The sequence below is a fragment of the Crotalus tigris genome, unplaced genomic scaffold (genome assembly GCF_016545835.1).
Source record: "Crotalus tigris isolate CLP2741 ecotype Arizona unplaced genomic scaffold, ASM1654583v1 scf7180000017834.3080900, whole genome shotgun sequence".
In the NCBI taxonomy this organism is placed as follows: Eukaryota; Metazoa; Chordata; class Lepidosauria; order Squamata; family Viperidae; genus Crotalus; species Crotalus tigris.
Window position 1 is genome coordinate 1,543,836 of NW_024096662.1, and position 16,754 is coordinate 1,560,589.

The 16,754-nt window shown below is 40.7% G+C and overlaps 1 protein-coding gene across 4 annotated transcripts in view; it reads right to left on the minus strand.

Annotated features, from left to right (window-relative positions):
* Positions 1–351: 351 nt before the first annotated feature.
* PCK1 (phosphoenolpyruvate carboxykinase 1) overlaps positions 352–16,754 on the minus strand; it is a 34,641-nt gene continuing 18,238 nt past the window's right edge. For 3 of the 4 annotated variants that reach the window (XM_039343245.1, XM_039343247.1, XM_039343246.1), the window contains 8 exons: positions 14,181–14,362; positions 11,761–11,964; positions 9,601–9,788; positions 7,598–7,760; positions 5,581–5,805; positions 5,344–5,475; positions 3,234–3,329; positions 1,227–1,681 (listed from right to left, as the gene is read on the minus strand). In XM_039343245.1, the coding sequence (XP_039199179.1) occupies positions 1,227–1,681; positions 3,234–3,329; positions 5,344–5,475; positions 5,581–5,805; positions 7,598–7,760; positions 9,601–9,788; positions 11,761–11,964; positions 14,181–14,362 (1,645 nt within the window). Of the gene's footprint in view, positions 1,682–3,233; positions 3,330–5,343; positions 5,476–5,580; positions 5,806–7,597; positions 7,761–9,600; positions 9,789–11,760; positions 11,965–14,180; positions 14,363–16,754 lie in introns of all 4 variants that reach the window. The other variant, XM_039343248.1, reaches the window with a different exon arrangement.

Sequence of the window (16,754 nt, forward strand, 5' to 3'; positions counted from 1 at the left end):
TTTTGTTTGTCCAAAAAGAGGCATATTGATATAATGGTATCAGAGTATGCACTGAATTCAACTGTATTTCCCATATCTTACAGAGCTGCAACATGGGATGTTGGAAGCAAATGGCTTAAAGCAAAGAAAGCTCAGAAATGAAAAACAATTACCATTCTGAAATACATGATGCAGTGGAAAACATGGTTAAAGTAATTTGTCCTGCAAGCCCAACAAACTTTACAGAGACACAATATGCAGCAACAATGGAACAGCCAGTAACATGACACCATTTTTTGTGCTGACACATGGGGCAACACAACAATGCAGAAATGTCTGTAGTGGGATTCAAAGAAGCCAAAATACAAAAGCTTATTTTTTATTATTATTCTGGAGTTATAACAGGATCCTCTATACAGGACAGAATTACAATACAAAACTGAAGGCACATAGAAAATATTATTTTGCATACAAACAGCTTTTCTGTGTGACACAATGGAGCAGTAATTTCTTGAATGTATTTATTTTTTCAAAATACCCTAGTTGCTAATTATTTCTTCTGATGGTCCCTCATCTGTTGCTCCAACAATGCAGTCGTCTACAAGTCTTTATTCAGTATTATTAACTACATATACAACAAAGAATGTCATTATGACGAGGAACAGTTGGCTCTCTTCAAGGTCACTTTAATATGGTACCAGAAGACAAGTAAGTGAGTGAAGATATCATCATTATATTATGGATTATATCATTATCACCACCTTAGTGCTGTTGCAAATTTGAACGACAGCTGCTGGGCTGAGTGGCTTTTAGACTTTCGCCTCCTGCTTACTGAAGTACAGAAACTCTACATCCTACAATGAATAGTGACAGAGGATGAGAGGAATTCACACAGGGAAGAGTTATAGGACAACCACAGCTATTCTGGAATAGCTTACTTGACGTGTGAGTGCAACACTTAGCAGTGGAAGCAGATTAGCTTATCAAGCAATAGCTCTGATTATTTCATTTATTTTATGAAGCAATAAGGCTTGATCAGCTCTACAATCATTGCTTCAAATGCTTTTCAGGTAATTAAGCAGCTTCAACTATTTCAATGACCTGAAGAGGTCTTCTCCAATCAAACTGCACAAGTGATACTTCTGGCCATAACTGTGATTGCTACTATTTTACTGCACTTCTAGGCCTAGTGTCTAGAAAAGCTGGACATTTCTTTCCAAAGTACCATCTACGGTGTCCAGTTAAGGTTACAGTTGCTTAATTCTCTGCTCTAATGCAATAACTTCTCTTTCCATCTCATACGGGAGATCGGCATTCACTTGCTCTGCAAAATATTTCTTGATTTCTTCTACCTCCTTTTCCCAAAACTCCTTGGAAATGTCACACAGTTTCTGGAGGCTGACCCTTTCCAAGCCTTTCAAATTCAATCCTGTGTCGTTGGGGACATAGCCAATGGCTGTCAGCTGTGCGCAGTCTTCTCCCTGGATGCGGTTAAACATCCATTCCAGCACCCGAGCGTTCTCACCGAAGCCAGGCCAAAGGAATCTCCCTTGCTCATCTTTCCGGAACCAGTTGACATGGAAGATCTTTGGAAGTTTTGCTGTAGGCCGATGTGCCATGCTGAGCCAGTGGGAAAGATATTGGCCAAAGTTGTACCCGAAGAAAGGTCTCATGGCAAAAGGATCATGCATGATGATCTTTCCTGGGGGGGGAAAAAAGCATGGGAGGCCTCATAATTAGACCACCATTATTTTTACGATCACTTGGTCCACATTTACTCACTTGAAATCATGCAGCCTGGATATCTGACTCAGGTAGTCTTTGAATTATGACAATTGAGCCCAACGTTGCTAAGTGAGACATTTATTAAGTGAGTTTTGCCCCATTTTACATCCATTCTTGCCATAGTTGTTAAGTGAATCACTGCCGTTGTTAAATTAGTAACACGGTTGTTAAATGAATCTGATTTTCCCACTGTCAGAAGGTCCCAAAAGGGGAACACTTGACAGTGGAACCATCCTAAATATGAGTCAGTTGCCAGGTGTGTGAATTTTGATCACATGACCCCGGGGATGCGGTAGAGATCATGAGCGTGAAAAATGGTCACAAGTCCCTCTTTTCAGTGCTGTTGTAACTTTGGTCATGAACTGTTGTTAAGTCGAGGACTACTTGTAGTAGTCAAAATCAAGGAACTTTTAATCTAGGCTTCTTAGTTTAGGACTCACAGTATTCAAGGGTTATTATGATTATTTTTTCTTTAACCTGTAGCTGAGCAGGATCCTCCCACTGCAGGCAAAGGTACTCTGGGCTAGAAACAGAGTCGCAATCAAAACTGGGGCAAGCATTAAAGCTCCATTCTCCCATGTCATCTGTCAGATCTGGACTGTCCCTCCTGTTCCACTAATTATTCAACCCCGTGATCTATCTCCTTCTCTCTCTTGCTATATTAAAACAGACAATGTGATAAAAAAAATCACATCTCTTTAATTTCAGGGAACTGTTGTGTGGATTGCAACAGGAAGGTGCAGAAGGTAAATCTGTTGGAACCAAGCTTGCAAAATACACACATACACGCACACACACGAGTACAGGCAGTCTTGCCTAACTAGGCACAAAGCTGGGTGGATATCTTTCCTCATTTTTTTCTCCAAATTTATCTCTACTACCAGGAAATTGAATCCTACATCCATCATGCTTCCCAGATCCATGTCTTGGTTCTGAATGTGGAGGACACATAATAATTATCTAAGGCAGAGTTCCCCAGCCTTTTGGGCACCATGGACCAGTTCCATGGAGAAATGTTTTTTACACAGACCGGAGGGGTTGTAGGTTTGCATGTTGCTGGCATCCCACAGATAGGGCTTCACTGGTATGTGCAGACCGGTTTCTGGCACGCCGCGTACCAGTACCAGTCCACGGACTGGGGATTGGGGACCCCTGATCTAAGGTAGACTAGAGTAGAATAGAGCCTCATGCATAAAATCTAACTATTTTTTTTATTTATACAATGACCCAATTGCATGCCCCATATGGGGCGACAATTATTTAAGTAAGTAAGTGAGTGAGTGAGGGAGGGAGGGAGGGAGGGAGGGAGGGAGGAAGGAAGGAAGGAAGGAAGGAAGGAAGGAAGGAAGGAAGGAAGGAAGGAAGGAAGGAAGGAAGGAAGGAAGGTTCCTTCAAGTGTTCAGAATTTCTAGGTGAAAATAATGAGTCACACCGCTTAAATGCCAAGGCATTACTTCACATTGGCTTACCTTTATATTCAGCAGCGGCTGTTGCTTCTGATCTCATTGTTGCACCAATGAATACTCCGTGCTGCCAGTTAAAAGCCTCATAAACTAGAGGCACACCTGGAGAAAACAGAATGGTTGGAATATTTAAAGGTTAGTGGTGCTGCACCTAATTGAGTTTGCTGCTTTAGATCACTGCAGGCAGCTGGCATATGTTCACCAGCATTTGCAAATTTGGGATCACTGCATAGCCATCCTCCCAGTGGCTTATCTAATCTATTTAGAACGTAAACAGTTCTATCTGTCTTAAGGTACAAAGAGTCAGGGAAGGAGGTTTATGTTAGCTATGGCCCCTTTGCCTCTGCAAAGGTACTGCTGAGTAGTACTTGTGGTGGGAAGAGAGTTCAGTATTGTGAATGGCAGGAAAATGTGACTTTCTCTGATCAAAGGCTATCTAAGAACTATTCTATATGTACCATGAAAGCTCTGATGGCTTGCAAATTAACTACAGCTAGACATTATACGCCAATTCCGTCAATCTGGTGCCCTATAGAAACATTGGGACTGCAACCAATCAATCAATCAAAATAGAGCTGGATGGGATCTTGAAGGTCTTGTAGTCCAACCCTCTGCTCAAGCAGAAGGTCCTATACTATTTCAGACAGGTAGCTGTCCAGTGTTTTCTTAAAAACTTCCAATGATGAAGCACTCATAACTTCTGAAGGCAAGCTGTTTCATCGGTTAATCGTCCTCACTGTTAGGAAGTTTCTCCTTAATTCCAGGTTGCTTCTCTCCTTCATTAGTTTCCATCTATTGTTTCTTGTCCTGCCCTCTGGTGCTTTGGAAAATCAGTTGACCCCATCTTCTTTGTGGCAGCCTCTCAAATACTGGAATACTGCTATCATGTCACCCCTAGGCCTTCTTTTCTCTAGAACACGGGTGTCAAACTGCCGGTCTATGGGCCGGATGCGTCATGCCGAAACCGCGCCCACCCCATTGCCGGCAATCGGGAAAAAAGTCACGATACATCGCAACATGTCACGTGACGTTGTGAGTTTGACATCCCTACTCTAGACTGGCCATACCCAAATCCTGCAACCCTTCTTCACATGTTATTGTCTCCAGGCCCTTAATCATTTTAGTTGCTCTTCTTTGCACTTTTTCCAAAGTCTCTACATCTTTTTTGTAATGTGGTGACCAAAACTGGATGCAGTATTCCAGGTGTGGTCTATAAAGCTTTATAAGGCTTTATAAAGCAGAACTAATACTTCACGTGATTTTGATTCTATGTCTCTGTTTATACAACCAAGGATTGTGTTAGCTTTTGGGGCTGCTGCCGCACACTGCTGGCTCATGGTCAAATGACCGTCCACTAGAACTCCAAGGTCCCTCTCACAGTTACTGTTTTTGAGTCGGGTTTCACCTAATCTGTACTTAAACCTTTGGTTTTTCCGGCTTAGGTGTAAAACCTTGCTTTTCTCCACATTAAATTAAATTAAATTAAAAAACCATATCAGTTATTCTGCTAAGAAATCCTTTTCTGCAGCAGCCTAGCTGACTTTAAAAAATTGCAGATGGCCTAAAATCATGGCTCAGAAGAGGCCATTGAATTCAACTTCTCTGTTCAAAGAAGGAATTAAAATTAAGGCATCTCTGGGAGACGAGTGTCTAGCTCTGCATAAAGATAACCAGAAAAGGGGGACCTGTCTTCTCTCTCCGGTCATTTTCCTGTACATCTTCTAGTCATCAAAGTAAAATAGCAGTAATGATAGGCTTCATATCATTTCAATAGGTATTGAGTGGTGCTATGAAGATGAGGAAATGGACTGTCACTAGTCTAGTATCAAGCCACTCTTAGTGTGAATTTGTAATATTTAACTGAAATCTGACTTCTTATAATTTAAGACAATTAACTTTTCATCTAGTATCTCAGACACAGAAAAGATGGGTTGGTCTTCTTCTACCTGACACTTCTGTTGTTGTTTTTCCCCTCTTTTCTTTTCCTTAATGTAATTTGACCCCAATATTTATCAAAGCTAATTTTTCAGACATCCTAATTTACACAAATGACTCCAAATTGTTTTCAATGCTGTTTTAAGCCAAAGGAACCATTATCTTAGTTTGCAGTTCTTACCTTCAGGTCTCCGTCCTCCAAATATGATGCCTTCAATTGGGACTCCTTCTGGATTTTCCCAGGCAGGATCAATGATAGGACACTGGCTAGCCGGACAGCAGAATCGGGAATTGGGATGAGCACAAGGCTCCTCTGTTCAAATATATTCAGACAAATATAGGTCACATTTTCATCATTGCACTAACCAAAAATGCAACCCAAATAATAGAGAAATGGAAGGATAGGTCTCCTTCATACCATTCTCGGCAGTCCATTTTTTCTTTTTCCAAGATAAGAGTGTGACTCCTGATGGAAGCTCCTGATCAATACCTTCCCAATATATGCCTCCATCAGTAGTTTCTCCTACATTGGTGAAGATGGTATTCTTTTTTATTGTCTTCATAGCATTGGGGTTGGTTTTCATAGAGGTTCCAGGAGCAACTCCAAAAAAGCCATTCTCTGGATTGATGGCTCTTAAATTACCTAGGAAACATTAGGTAAGATGCTACTTTCAGATATCATTCACCAGGTGGTTAAGATGCCGGAGAGGCAGCAGGATCTTTTCTATTATCGTCATCTGCTCCTCTTTCTGCCCATTCATCACTGCTTATTCTCTTCCCTCTACAGAGATTCTCAGTCATCCCAAGTCATGGTTGTTCCAAAGGTGCTTTTTTTTTTTTCAAAAGGCAACTGGATTTTCTTTGCTTTTGCTTGAAGACGTTTCGCTTTTGGATGAGAAACGAAACATCTTCAAGCAAAAACAAAGAAAGTCCAGTTGTCTTTGAAAAAAAGCACCTTTGGGACTTACCTCTGAACATTCATCAACGCAGTCTTTACCCAACTCTGCTGTAATCTTTCCTTTCTTTCACCTCTAGGGGGTAATTAGGGGACTGGAGGCTAAAACATATAAGGAACGGCTGCTGGAATTGGGTAGGTCTAGTTTAATGAAGAGAAGGACGAGGGGGGACATGATAGCAGTGTTCCAATATCTCAGGGGCTGCCACAAAGAAGAGGGAGTCAAGCTATTCTCCAAAGTGCCCTAAGGTAGGATCAAGAAGCAATGGATGGAATCTAATCAAGGGGAGAAGCAACTTAGAACTAAGGAGAAACTTCCTGACGGTTACAATTAATTAGTGGAATGATCTGCCTCTGGAGGCTGTGAATGCTCCAACACTGGAAGTTTTTAAGAAGAGACTGGACAGCCATTTGTCTGAAATGGTATAGGGTTTCCTGCCTGAGCAGGGGGTTGGACTACATGACCTACAAGGTTCCTTCCAACTTTATTACTATTACTATTATTTTTGTATTCCTTAATTCCATCTGGTACTCTCTGATCGAAGTGGGATTACTACTCCCAAAATTTAAGCTGGCGTGGAAGGATAGTGACAGCGTGGGGGCAGGTTACCCTAACTGTGAAATGACCAAAGTTGAAATATCCTGAGCCTCTTAAATGATCATTTAGGATTCTTCCCCTCCTTCACTTAATCAGCTGCATTCACAAAATGTGCAATTTCCCAGCCCGCCCCTCTAATTGCCACTATATTCTCTCCTGGGAATGTTGGAATATTCTCCCATTTTTGTAAGCAACTCAGTCTCATATACTTCAAGGGCTCGCCACTTCTTCACTTCTTGCCACATCCTTCACCACCTCTCATTCTATAAAGCAATCCAGAATGCTAGAGAAAGCCCTTGGAGAACAATCGTTCTAATGCCCAGGGTTTGGCATCTGCAGAACCCTTGACTCCAACTACAACTGGTATGACTTATAAGGTAATTGCAGCAAAAACTGTTTATTGGCCCTACTTCTAGGAAGCTCAGTAGCAGTGCCAGATCTCTGGAATAATCTCACAGTTGAAATTGAACTGCCCCCCCCCCTTCCTGAAGGCTCCAGGGAAGACACTTAAAACTGAATTATTTTGTAAAGCATTCTAGCTTGGATTTTGCCATCAATTTATTTTTACTGGTAAGTGGGTGTATCTTATGAAATAATTTTGCTTTAGAAGTTTTTAATTTATGCTATGGATATTTTACTGTTGCCTTATATATCATGCAAACTGCAAAGTCAATTTTGACTGCCTGAGGGTATAAATTCAATAAATAAATAGTGCACACAGATGACTGTCTCAAATGTCTACAAATTAATCATTACCTTTTCCTTTCTTGGAACCACAACACAACTGGTAAGAGGGAAAATATATAGATGAGTATAGTTTCCTACCTAACTGAAGCAGGGTTTTTGGACTATCAACTCCCAGCTGAATTCTAAGTCAATTACCTTTGTCATCGAATTTCATCCAAGCAATATCGTCTCCAATACATTCCACTTTCCACCCTGGCAAAGATGGATTCATCATAGCCAGGTTGGTTTTTCCACATGCGCTAGGAAAAGCTGCTGCAAAGTATTTTTTTTCACCTTTTGGATTTGTGATTCCTAAAATCTGTTTTAAAAACACAAGCAATGTCTTTTTTTTTTCCCCAAACCTCACCATGCAGCACAAGCAAAAACATTAAGATGTATGAAATGTTCAAACTTGTCATTATTCTGAAATTGTATGTGACTTCAACTAGGCTTGTTGCAGGTGAAATATAGTTTAGGCAATGTAAGATTGTAGTTTACACCAGGAGTGTCCAACCTTGGCAACTTTAAGACTTGTGAACTTCAACTCCCAGAATTCCCCAGCCATCATGAAGTTGAAGTCTTAAAATTACCAAGGTTGGACACCCCTAGTTTACACTATGCTAAAATTGTATAGATGTTTGTACATTTTCTTCAGAGTGCCTATACTTTTCTCTGTTTGAGAAAATCCCACTCCGAGATGAGAAGCAGAATATAAACGTTATAAATAAATAAATACACATCTGCTGCCTAACCCTGAATGAATGACTCTGGCTGACTCACAAATAAACATACCCTTTTAAAGTTTTATTTTTAATCCTACTCAAAGCATTCAGGGACTACTGCTTTAACATCAAAATAGGCATCTCATGAAAAATAAGACAGGCATAACTTTTATCTCATAGTGCCTAATCCATTCTTCTGGTTGCTATGCATGAATTTTCCATATTTAAGTATTTTGCTCCTTGTCTAACCCATTTTTTGATGGAAACTGTAACTTACAGCTTCTTCAAAGCATCCCTCAGCCGTTGGGATGAAGCCTGTCCTCATTATTATTTTGGCACAATACAGGTAACTCTTGACTTAAAGTTCATTTAGCGACCGTTCAAAGTTACAACAGCACTGAAAAATGTGACTTATGACGTTTTTCACACGTAGGACCGTTGCAGCATCCCCAGGGTCACGTGATCACTATTCAGCCACTTGGCAATTGACTCATATTTATGAGGGTTGCAGTAGCCCAGGATCACGTGATCCCCTTTTGTGACCTTCTGACAAGCAAAATCAAAGGGAAAGCCGAATTCGCTCAACAGCCATATTTCTAACTTAACAACTGGAGTGATTCGCTTAACAACTGTGGCAAGAAAGATCGTGAAATGGGACAAAATTCACTTAACAACTGTCTCGCTTAGCAGCGGAAATTTTAGGCTCAATTGTGGTCATCGGTCAAGGATTACCTCTAGTCGAATGATTCTGGAAAATACCCTAGGTCAGGGGTAGGCAACCTTGGCTCTTTGATGATTCGTGGACTTCAACTCCCAGAATTCCTGAGCCAGCATGGCTCAGCTTGGAAACCTCTCCCTTTCCCCTCAGCATGGCTGGCTCAGGAATTCTGGGAGTTGAAGTCCATGAGTCATCAAAGAGCCAAGGTTGCCTACCCCTGACCTAGGTTGAGAGTGGAGAAATTACTTTGGTTTAACTGGGAGCAGAACATCTCTGCATAATTTTTGGACTTGTAGATGTTATATGCTTTAATTTAATAGTATTCCAAAATTGGGCATTCTGAGCCAGGTGTGGGAATACAACATACTGAGAATAGAACTGACCTGAGAGCTTATAGTCTTCATTATCAATATTCTACTTGGGCCCCCATTCTCCATGACATTTTTTTTTCTATTACTCAAGTCAGAAAGACATGCTGATTCAAACTCTTAAATATACTTTTTCAGTGGATGCCTATCTATCAAAGCATCCTTACAGAATTTAGTGGAAACCCTTCTCCATTTTTTAAATACTCATACACGAGTCCAGAGATGGGTTCTAGGAGGAATTAAGCAATCATGAACTTTCATACATGGGTCTATAGCCATGCTGGCCCTGGATTGACGTCTTAGTCTGTGGACTGGAATTGAAAATAATCTAGTCATTAAAACCTTTCTCACCAGCATGTGCTCTGCAAGCCAACCTTCTTCCTTGGCAATCCTGCTGGCAATCCTGAGAGCAAAGCACTTCTTTCCTAGAAGGGAGTTTCCACCGTAGCCACTTCCAAATGAAATGATCTCCCTGTGATCAGGGATGTGAGCAATCAACGTCATATCTGGATTGCATGGCCAGTTATTCACTAGAGGCTCTACAAGAAGCAAAACAGAACTTGTTAACTTCCAGCTGATCACCTGAATAAAAGTTACATCCATTTTTTTTGTATTTTTACCATGTACCCTTTCGAAACAATACAGCATGGATAGACAGGTAGTCCTCAGCTTACAACAGTTCATTTAGTGACTGCTCAAAGTTAGAACAACAACGGTTGCTGGAATTGGGTATGTCTAATTTAACAAAGAAAAGGAAGAGGGGGGACATTATAGCAGTGTTCCAATATCTCAGGGGCTGCCAACAAGAAGATATTGGAGTCAAGCTATTCTCCAAAGCACTTGAAGGCAGGACAAGAAGCAACGGATGGAAACTAATCAAGGAGAGAAGCAACCTAGAACTAAGGAGAAACTTCCTGACAGTTAGAATAATTAACCAGTGGAACAACTTGCCTCCAGAAGCAGTGAATGCTCCAATACTGGAAGTTTTTAAGAAGAGACTGGACAGCAATTTGTCCGAAATGGTATAGGGTTTCCTGCCTGAGTAGGGGGTTGGACTAGATGACCTCCCAAGTCCCTTCCAACTTTATTTATTTATTTATTTATTTATTATTATTATTATTATCATCATTATTATTATTAATATTGATCATTGCACAGTCAGCCAGATGTTCAGACTGGATTTGGCATTTTGTCTACCTATCGAGTCCTTACCCAGGACCTGGGATAGGCAGATGTGGATGTTTGATGGTATTACAGCTATCGTCGCAGGATGGAAGCAGTTCCTAGTAAGGCCGTCTTTTGCAATTGACTAATAGCGAATTTGTCAATGCCAATGGTGTTCAAGTGGTGCTCCAGTTGTTTTGGGATTGCACCCAAGGAGCCTATTACTATTGGTACTACCCTTGCTTGCTTTTGCCACAGTCTTTCTATTTCTATTTGTAGTCTTTGTATTTTGTTATCTTCTCCAGTTCTTTCTCGTCTATTCTGCTGTCTCCAGGCACTGCCACGTCCACTATCCAGACTTTTTTGTCTTTCTTATCGACAATTGTTAAGTCTGGGGTGTTATGTTGCAGGTGCTTGTCTATTTGAATTCTGAAGTCCCAGAGCAGTTTAATTTTATCATTTTCTATGACTTTTTATTATTATAATAATTATATTATATTATTATAATATTATATTATTATAATATTATGACATCATCATCATCATCATCATTATTATTATTATTATTATTATTATTATTATTATTATTATTATTATTATTATTATTTTCACATGACTGTTGCAGCATCCCAGGGTCAGGAGATCAAAATTCAGACGCTTGGCAACTGGTAGGTATTTACGATAGTTGTAGTCCCCTGGGGTCCTCTGATCACCTTTTGTGATCTTCCGACCAGCAAAGTCATTTAACTGCCATGTTACTAACTTAACAACTACAGTAATTCACTTAATAAATGTAGCAACAAAGATTGTAAAATGGGGTAAAATTCACTTAACAAATATCTCACTTAGCAAACAGAAATTTTGGGCTCAACTGTGGTCATAAGGCAAGGGCCATCTGTATTCCTTTATCTTCTGTTTGGTAAATAAAAATTGAGTCATAATACAGTGCAGAATTATTTGCTCATCTAGCAGTGATACAGTGGCTCGCAGTAGACCACGTTCTTTGAAAAACACTAATTCTTCCTGGGTGCTTTGAGAAAAGGAAGTGATGGGAAACAGTGGACCAGATCGCACTTAATTTTCTCATCCAAGCTACAATTGAGTCATTTGGAAGAACCCCAAAATATTTACGAATGCTTTGTTGGTTCTTTCTTTGATGAATAATTTCTGGTTTGTTGCATTTAATGACCAACCAGTCCCAACTTAGCATCTCTTATTCGAAGAGATACTTGGCAACTCCATAACTACAGCACTCTAAATATTCTGCTTGATAAATAAATTAACGATGACAATGATCGTTTGGGAAAGAGAATGAACAAAGTACATTTTAGCTTAAGAATGGCTTACTTTTTAAGGGTAAAGGGCACCCAACCGAATGGAGGCATTTTACAAATTCTCCATCACCCAGAGCCTCTAGGACAGATGTTCCCATACGAGTCATAATTTTCATACTGGCCACCACATAAGGCGAATCAGTCAGCTCAATCGCAAACTTGGATAAAGGAGAACCAATCGGTCCCATGCTGAATGGAATGACATACATGGTGTGACCTGCAAAAGAGAATGAGAGGATAGAATCCTAAACAAAATTATAATTCTCTACTAAGTTATATAGTAGTCTTAAGAAAAGATTGGACAGCTGTTTGTCCAAAATGGTATAGTGTCTTCTGCTTGAGGAGATGGTTGGACTAGAAAACCTCCAATGTCCCTTCCAGCTCTGTTATTCTCCCCATTCAGACAGCCTGCAGTTGAACTAGACTCCCATCATTGTGAGCCACACTTGGAATACTGCATCCAGTTTTGGTCACCACGATGTAAAAAAGATGTTAAGACTCTAGAAAGAGTACAGAGAAGAGCAACAAAGATGATTAGGGGACTGGAGGCTAAAACATATAAGGAGCGGTTGCTAGAATTGGGTATGTCTAGTTTAACGAAGAGAAGGACAAGGGGGGACATGATAGCAGTATTCCAATATCTCAGGGGCTGCCATAAAGAAGAGGGAATTAAGCTATTTTCCAAAGCACCTGAAGGCAGGACAAGAAGCAACGGGTGGAAACTAATCCAGGAGAGAAGCAACCTAGAACTAAGGAGAAACTTCCTGACAGTTAGAACAATTAATCAGTGGAACAGCTTGCCTCCAGAAGCAGTAAATGCTCCAACACTGGAAGTTTTTAAGAAGAGACTGGACAGCCATTTGTCCGAAATGGTGTAGGGTTTCCTGCCCGAGCAGGGGGTTGGACCAGATGACCTCCAAGGTCCCTTCCAACTTTACTACTATTATTATTATAACCAGGTTAACAAAGGCTGCTCCCTATTCGATACTCTTTTCCTGTTTCTCCAATAAAATGCACATTTATGGGTAAAGGTTTTGTTTTGTTTACAGAACTTAGGTACAAATCATTTTAATACTAGGTTAACATCTGGCAAAATCAGCATGTAAGGGCTAGATTCCAAATTCAAAAGAATTAAGCAAACATTCTGCCAGTTAATGGGAGTTGGATTTATTGATTACTACTCTTTAGCCCCATGTTTTACTGCAAATTTATGCCAAACTCCAGCAATGTGTCATTAAGCTGTTCCAAGTTTAAGTTTAGAGGATAAGAGTAGACTGCAGACTCATTCTATCTTTGTGGAATTTGTGGTCTCACTAAGGAGGTTCAAAGGGCAGACATGACAACTTGATCATCAAAGAGGACATATCAATTATATTGGGAAACCTTTAAGTTTTGCAGAAGTTCTGGGACATCTCCAAGGGAAGATGTTTGAAAAAAATAAGGGGGATGGCAGCTCTCAGGGAAGGAAACAGAGTAGCCGAATAACTGCAACGTTTTTTTGTTGAGTCTAGGCCAGGGGTAGAAAACCTTGGTGCTTTTATGACTTGTGGACTTCAACTCCCAGAATTCCTGAGCCAGCTATGGTGGCTCAGGAATTCTAGGAGTTGAAGTCCACGAGTTATAAAGGCGCCAAGGTTGTCTACCCCTGGACTCTAGGCCATTCTAATCCTTCATAAAATACATTTGAAGAGGTAGATGATTGGATTCCAAAACAGTAGTTGAAGAGTTATATACTGCTGTCCGTCCAAATCCATGGTACTTGATCAGTCTAGCAAACCTAAAGAGAGCTAGTGTCAATGCTGCAAATACTGTATATTCTTGCTTTGACAATGTGCAGAGCTGTCTGGCATTTATTGGGTTAATACTTAGCTTAGACTGGGCGGGGGAAAAAAGCCCGGGAAAGAAAGAGGAAGTAAACGTTTGACCTTCTCGCTGGTTGGATAATGTGACCTGTGACTGCATGAGAAGGGAGGGGTTGAGCAAGGAAAGCTTGATGCCAGCGACCGGAGGTTCAGATTCTGGCATCAATTAGTCCAATGGTGACCGGCATAAATTGTAGCTCTGCAAATAAAGACTTTAGGAAAGCCTGAAAGTTCTTTGAAGTGCTTCATTAGTCGGAACATGTGACAGCTAGTATTAAATAACTGGTATTACAGGCCGACCCAAACATAACTATAGGTAAATCATCATTCTACTGGTTTTCCAGAGGTAAAAATAATTATAATAAAGGCATCATTGGCTGTGGTGTTCACACTCACTTCATTATTAACAGAATTTGCTCTTTTTGTTGGGCTTACAAGGATTGCTTAGCCATGGAACAAATAAAAAAAAAATGTTTTGTGAACATCTTTGAAGCATTGTTCTTCTATCTCACCATGGATAGGAGCTGCTGTATTTTAATTCTAACTATAAAATTCTTTTTGGGGTCTCTACCTTCCATGCACCCAGGGAATCTGATTCTGAAGGCTTTCTCAAAGTCTTCCTCCGACATCCATCGTCCCAGCTGGCTCACTCCACTTTTGGGGATCGGGATGGTGTCTCGCTGCTCTGGAGTCACAATTACAGTTTTGCTTTCAATTCTGGCCACGTCCCTTGGATCTGTGCAAGCTAACCAGCTGCGGAGATGAGAAGCTGAACATTTACACTTGTCATGTGAGCAATAAAAATGACAGAAATCCAATTCAATTTCTCCTTATCTCAAGACAGTCTAGCATCACACAATGCTGGATCGTGAAAGGAATATTATTTATTTAAGTGCAGTCAAACCATTTGCTCCTAGTGATGTTTTGCTAATGAAAATGACTTTATTCTTGACAGAGACATTTCACAAATGGAGCCCAACTCCTGCTAGGTTCTCAACTAGCTTTTTAAAACTACTTTTAGGGAGGAGAAGCAAAACTGAGATAAAATAAGCAATAACCACCTCATTATCTAAAATAGTGTGGTGCATTCCCCATTACTAATTGGAATGAAAAATAATGGAAATGCCTTGTTATATTTATTTCCAAACATTAAAACTTCCAGATGCTTTATATTTATTTCCATACATTAAAACTTCCAGAAGCTTTATATTTATTTCCCAACATTAAAACTTCCAGACGCTTTATATTTATTTCCAAACATTAAAACTTCTAGAGTTTCTAGAATGGAATATTCAGACTCCAACATTGGAATATTAGACAGGAGATCTCAAGATACTTTCAGTCCAGGAGAAATCTTTAGAGCATGGAAAAAGCCACAATGGTAAACATGACTGTATGAAGTCGTATCTGCTTTTTATGTATTTTGCATGTGCAAGAATCTAAAAACAGGATTAAGGCTTTCATTGTGCAACCATAATTGCCATCTTGACTTTCTGAAATCCCTCACCCACCACAGTCAGTATTCTCTTTCTGTTTTATTCCAAAACTGTCCCAAATATGTTTTTTCTCTACACAAGTCCATATACACATACAGATGAATCAAAAACTCTACAATTGGAGAGTTTGGGGTGACCACCTCTCTCAAGACTCTTCTATGCCAAATGCTTAAAAGCAATATCCAAATGTTGCCTAAATATTCATGGTCGTTTAGGAAACTTCTACCAAATCTCCTCGGCAAAAAAAAAAAAACTTGTTATTCTGTTTTTTTTTTATTCTACAAAAAATTAACTGATCAAAAAATTCCAGTGCAAATTTAAGATAGGGCATACTTTGCGACTTTTGAAAAAAGATAAATCTTTGCAACATTTTTTAGCAGTGCTACTCATTAGAGAGACAAATTAACCTTAATGCTTTACTGAAGATTTTAGTGAAAGGAGAAAGATCAAGTTTTCATGGTATGTACTCAATTCATATGGAGCCCTTAACTATGACTATTTATGCCACAATCTCTGTGCCTGTTTCTTGATCTTTTCCCAGTACCTTTTCTCTGCCACATCCCTGTGAAGTTATCTACATCTTAAGAACAAACCTAAATCATTTATTTGTTTAGCAATATGCTTAGGACTACTGCCTTTTAGATTACTAAACTTCAAAGAACAAGAGGTATAACACTGTACATAGAGAATGTCTCTGTGCAGAATGCTACCCATAAGTTATCTGAAGCTGCTGCCTCATCTTAGAGATAATAATGAAAAGAAATGAGAAATAGAGCTGCATTTCCTTGAAGGTGGAACCACACACACACACACACACACACACACACACAAATATGTATGTACTGTATGTACTGTATGTATGTATGTAAAACCAGTTTGGTCTAGTGCAGCAGTTCTCAACCTGTGGGTCGCAACCCTTTTGGGGGTCGCACAAGCCTTTCACAGGGGTTGCCTAAGACCATCGGAAAACACATATTTCCGATGGTCTTAGGCAGGGCTTGTCAACCGCCTTCTCTCCCTCCCCCCCTGCTCCACCTCACTTGTTTGTGGAAAATATGCTGCTTGGCGGCAGTCTGCACGAACTCTACTAAATGTGCCCTGCAGGGGGCGCATGAAGAGCGCAAGCACAAAGCAAGGCCCCGCCCTCCACAGGGACTCATTGTGCAGCAACCGGATTGACTTCTTCTCATGCACGCAGGTCAGTGAAGGGGAGGCCGCCGCAGCACCCAACTCCTGCGCCTGTCAGTTGGCGACCCCCGAACTTGCACTTGTCAGCCGGGAGGTCTGGTGACGGCTGCCAGTCTCCTTTGCCACCCCGCCCATCCTCGACTCCTCCTCTGCCCGTTCATGTCGAGCCCGCCGGGGAGAGAGGGAGAGAAGGGGCTCCACCTCCTCTCCTAAGCTTCAAAGCACGATCGGCTTCCCAAGGGCGCCACAATCTTCATGAAAGTGGGGGAGGGTGGTGAAGCAAAGGGGGCGAGAAAGCTCACGGCGGGCTCGAAGCAGCACCTGTCAGGGTTGGTGACGAGAAATTCCTCACAAACCCAGGGAAGGGGTGGAGAAAAGGAGCCCCCTTTGGGAGGAAACTGCCACCTTCTTCTCCTTGGCTTTCCACTCTTCTGTTTCTCGGCAGCCAGGCTGCCAAGCCT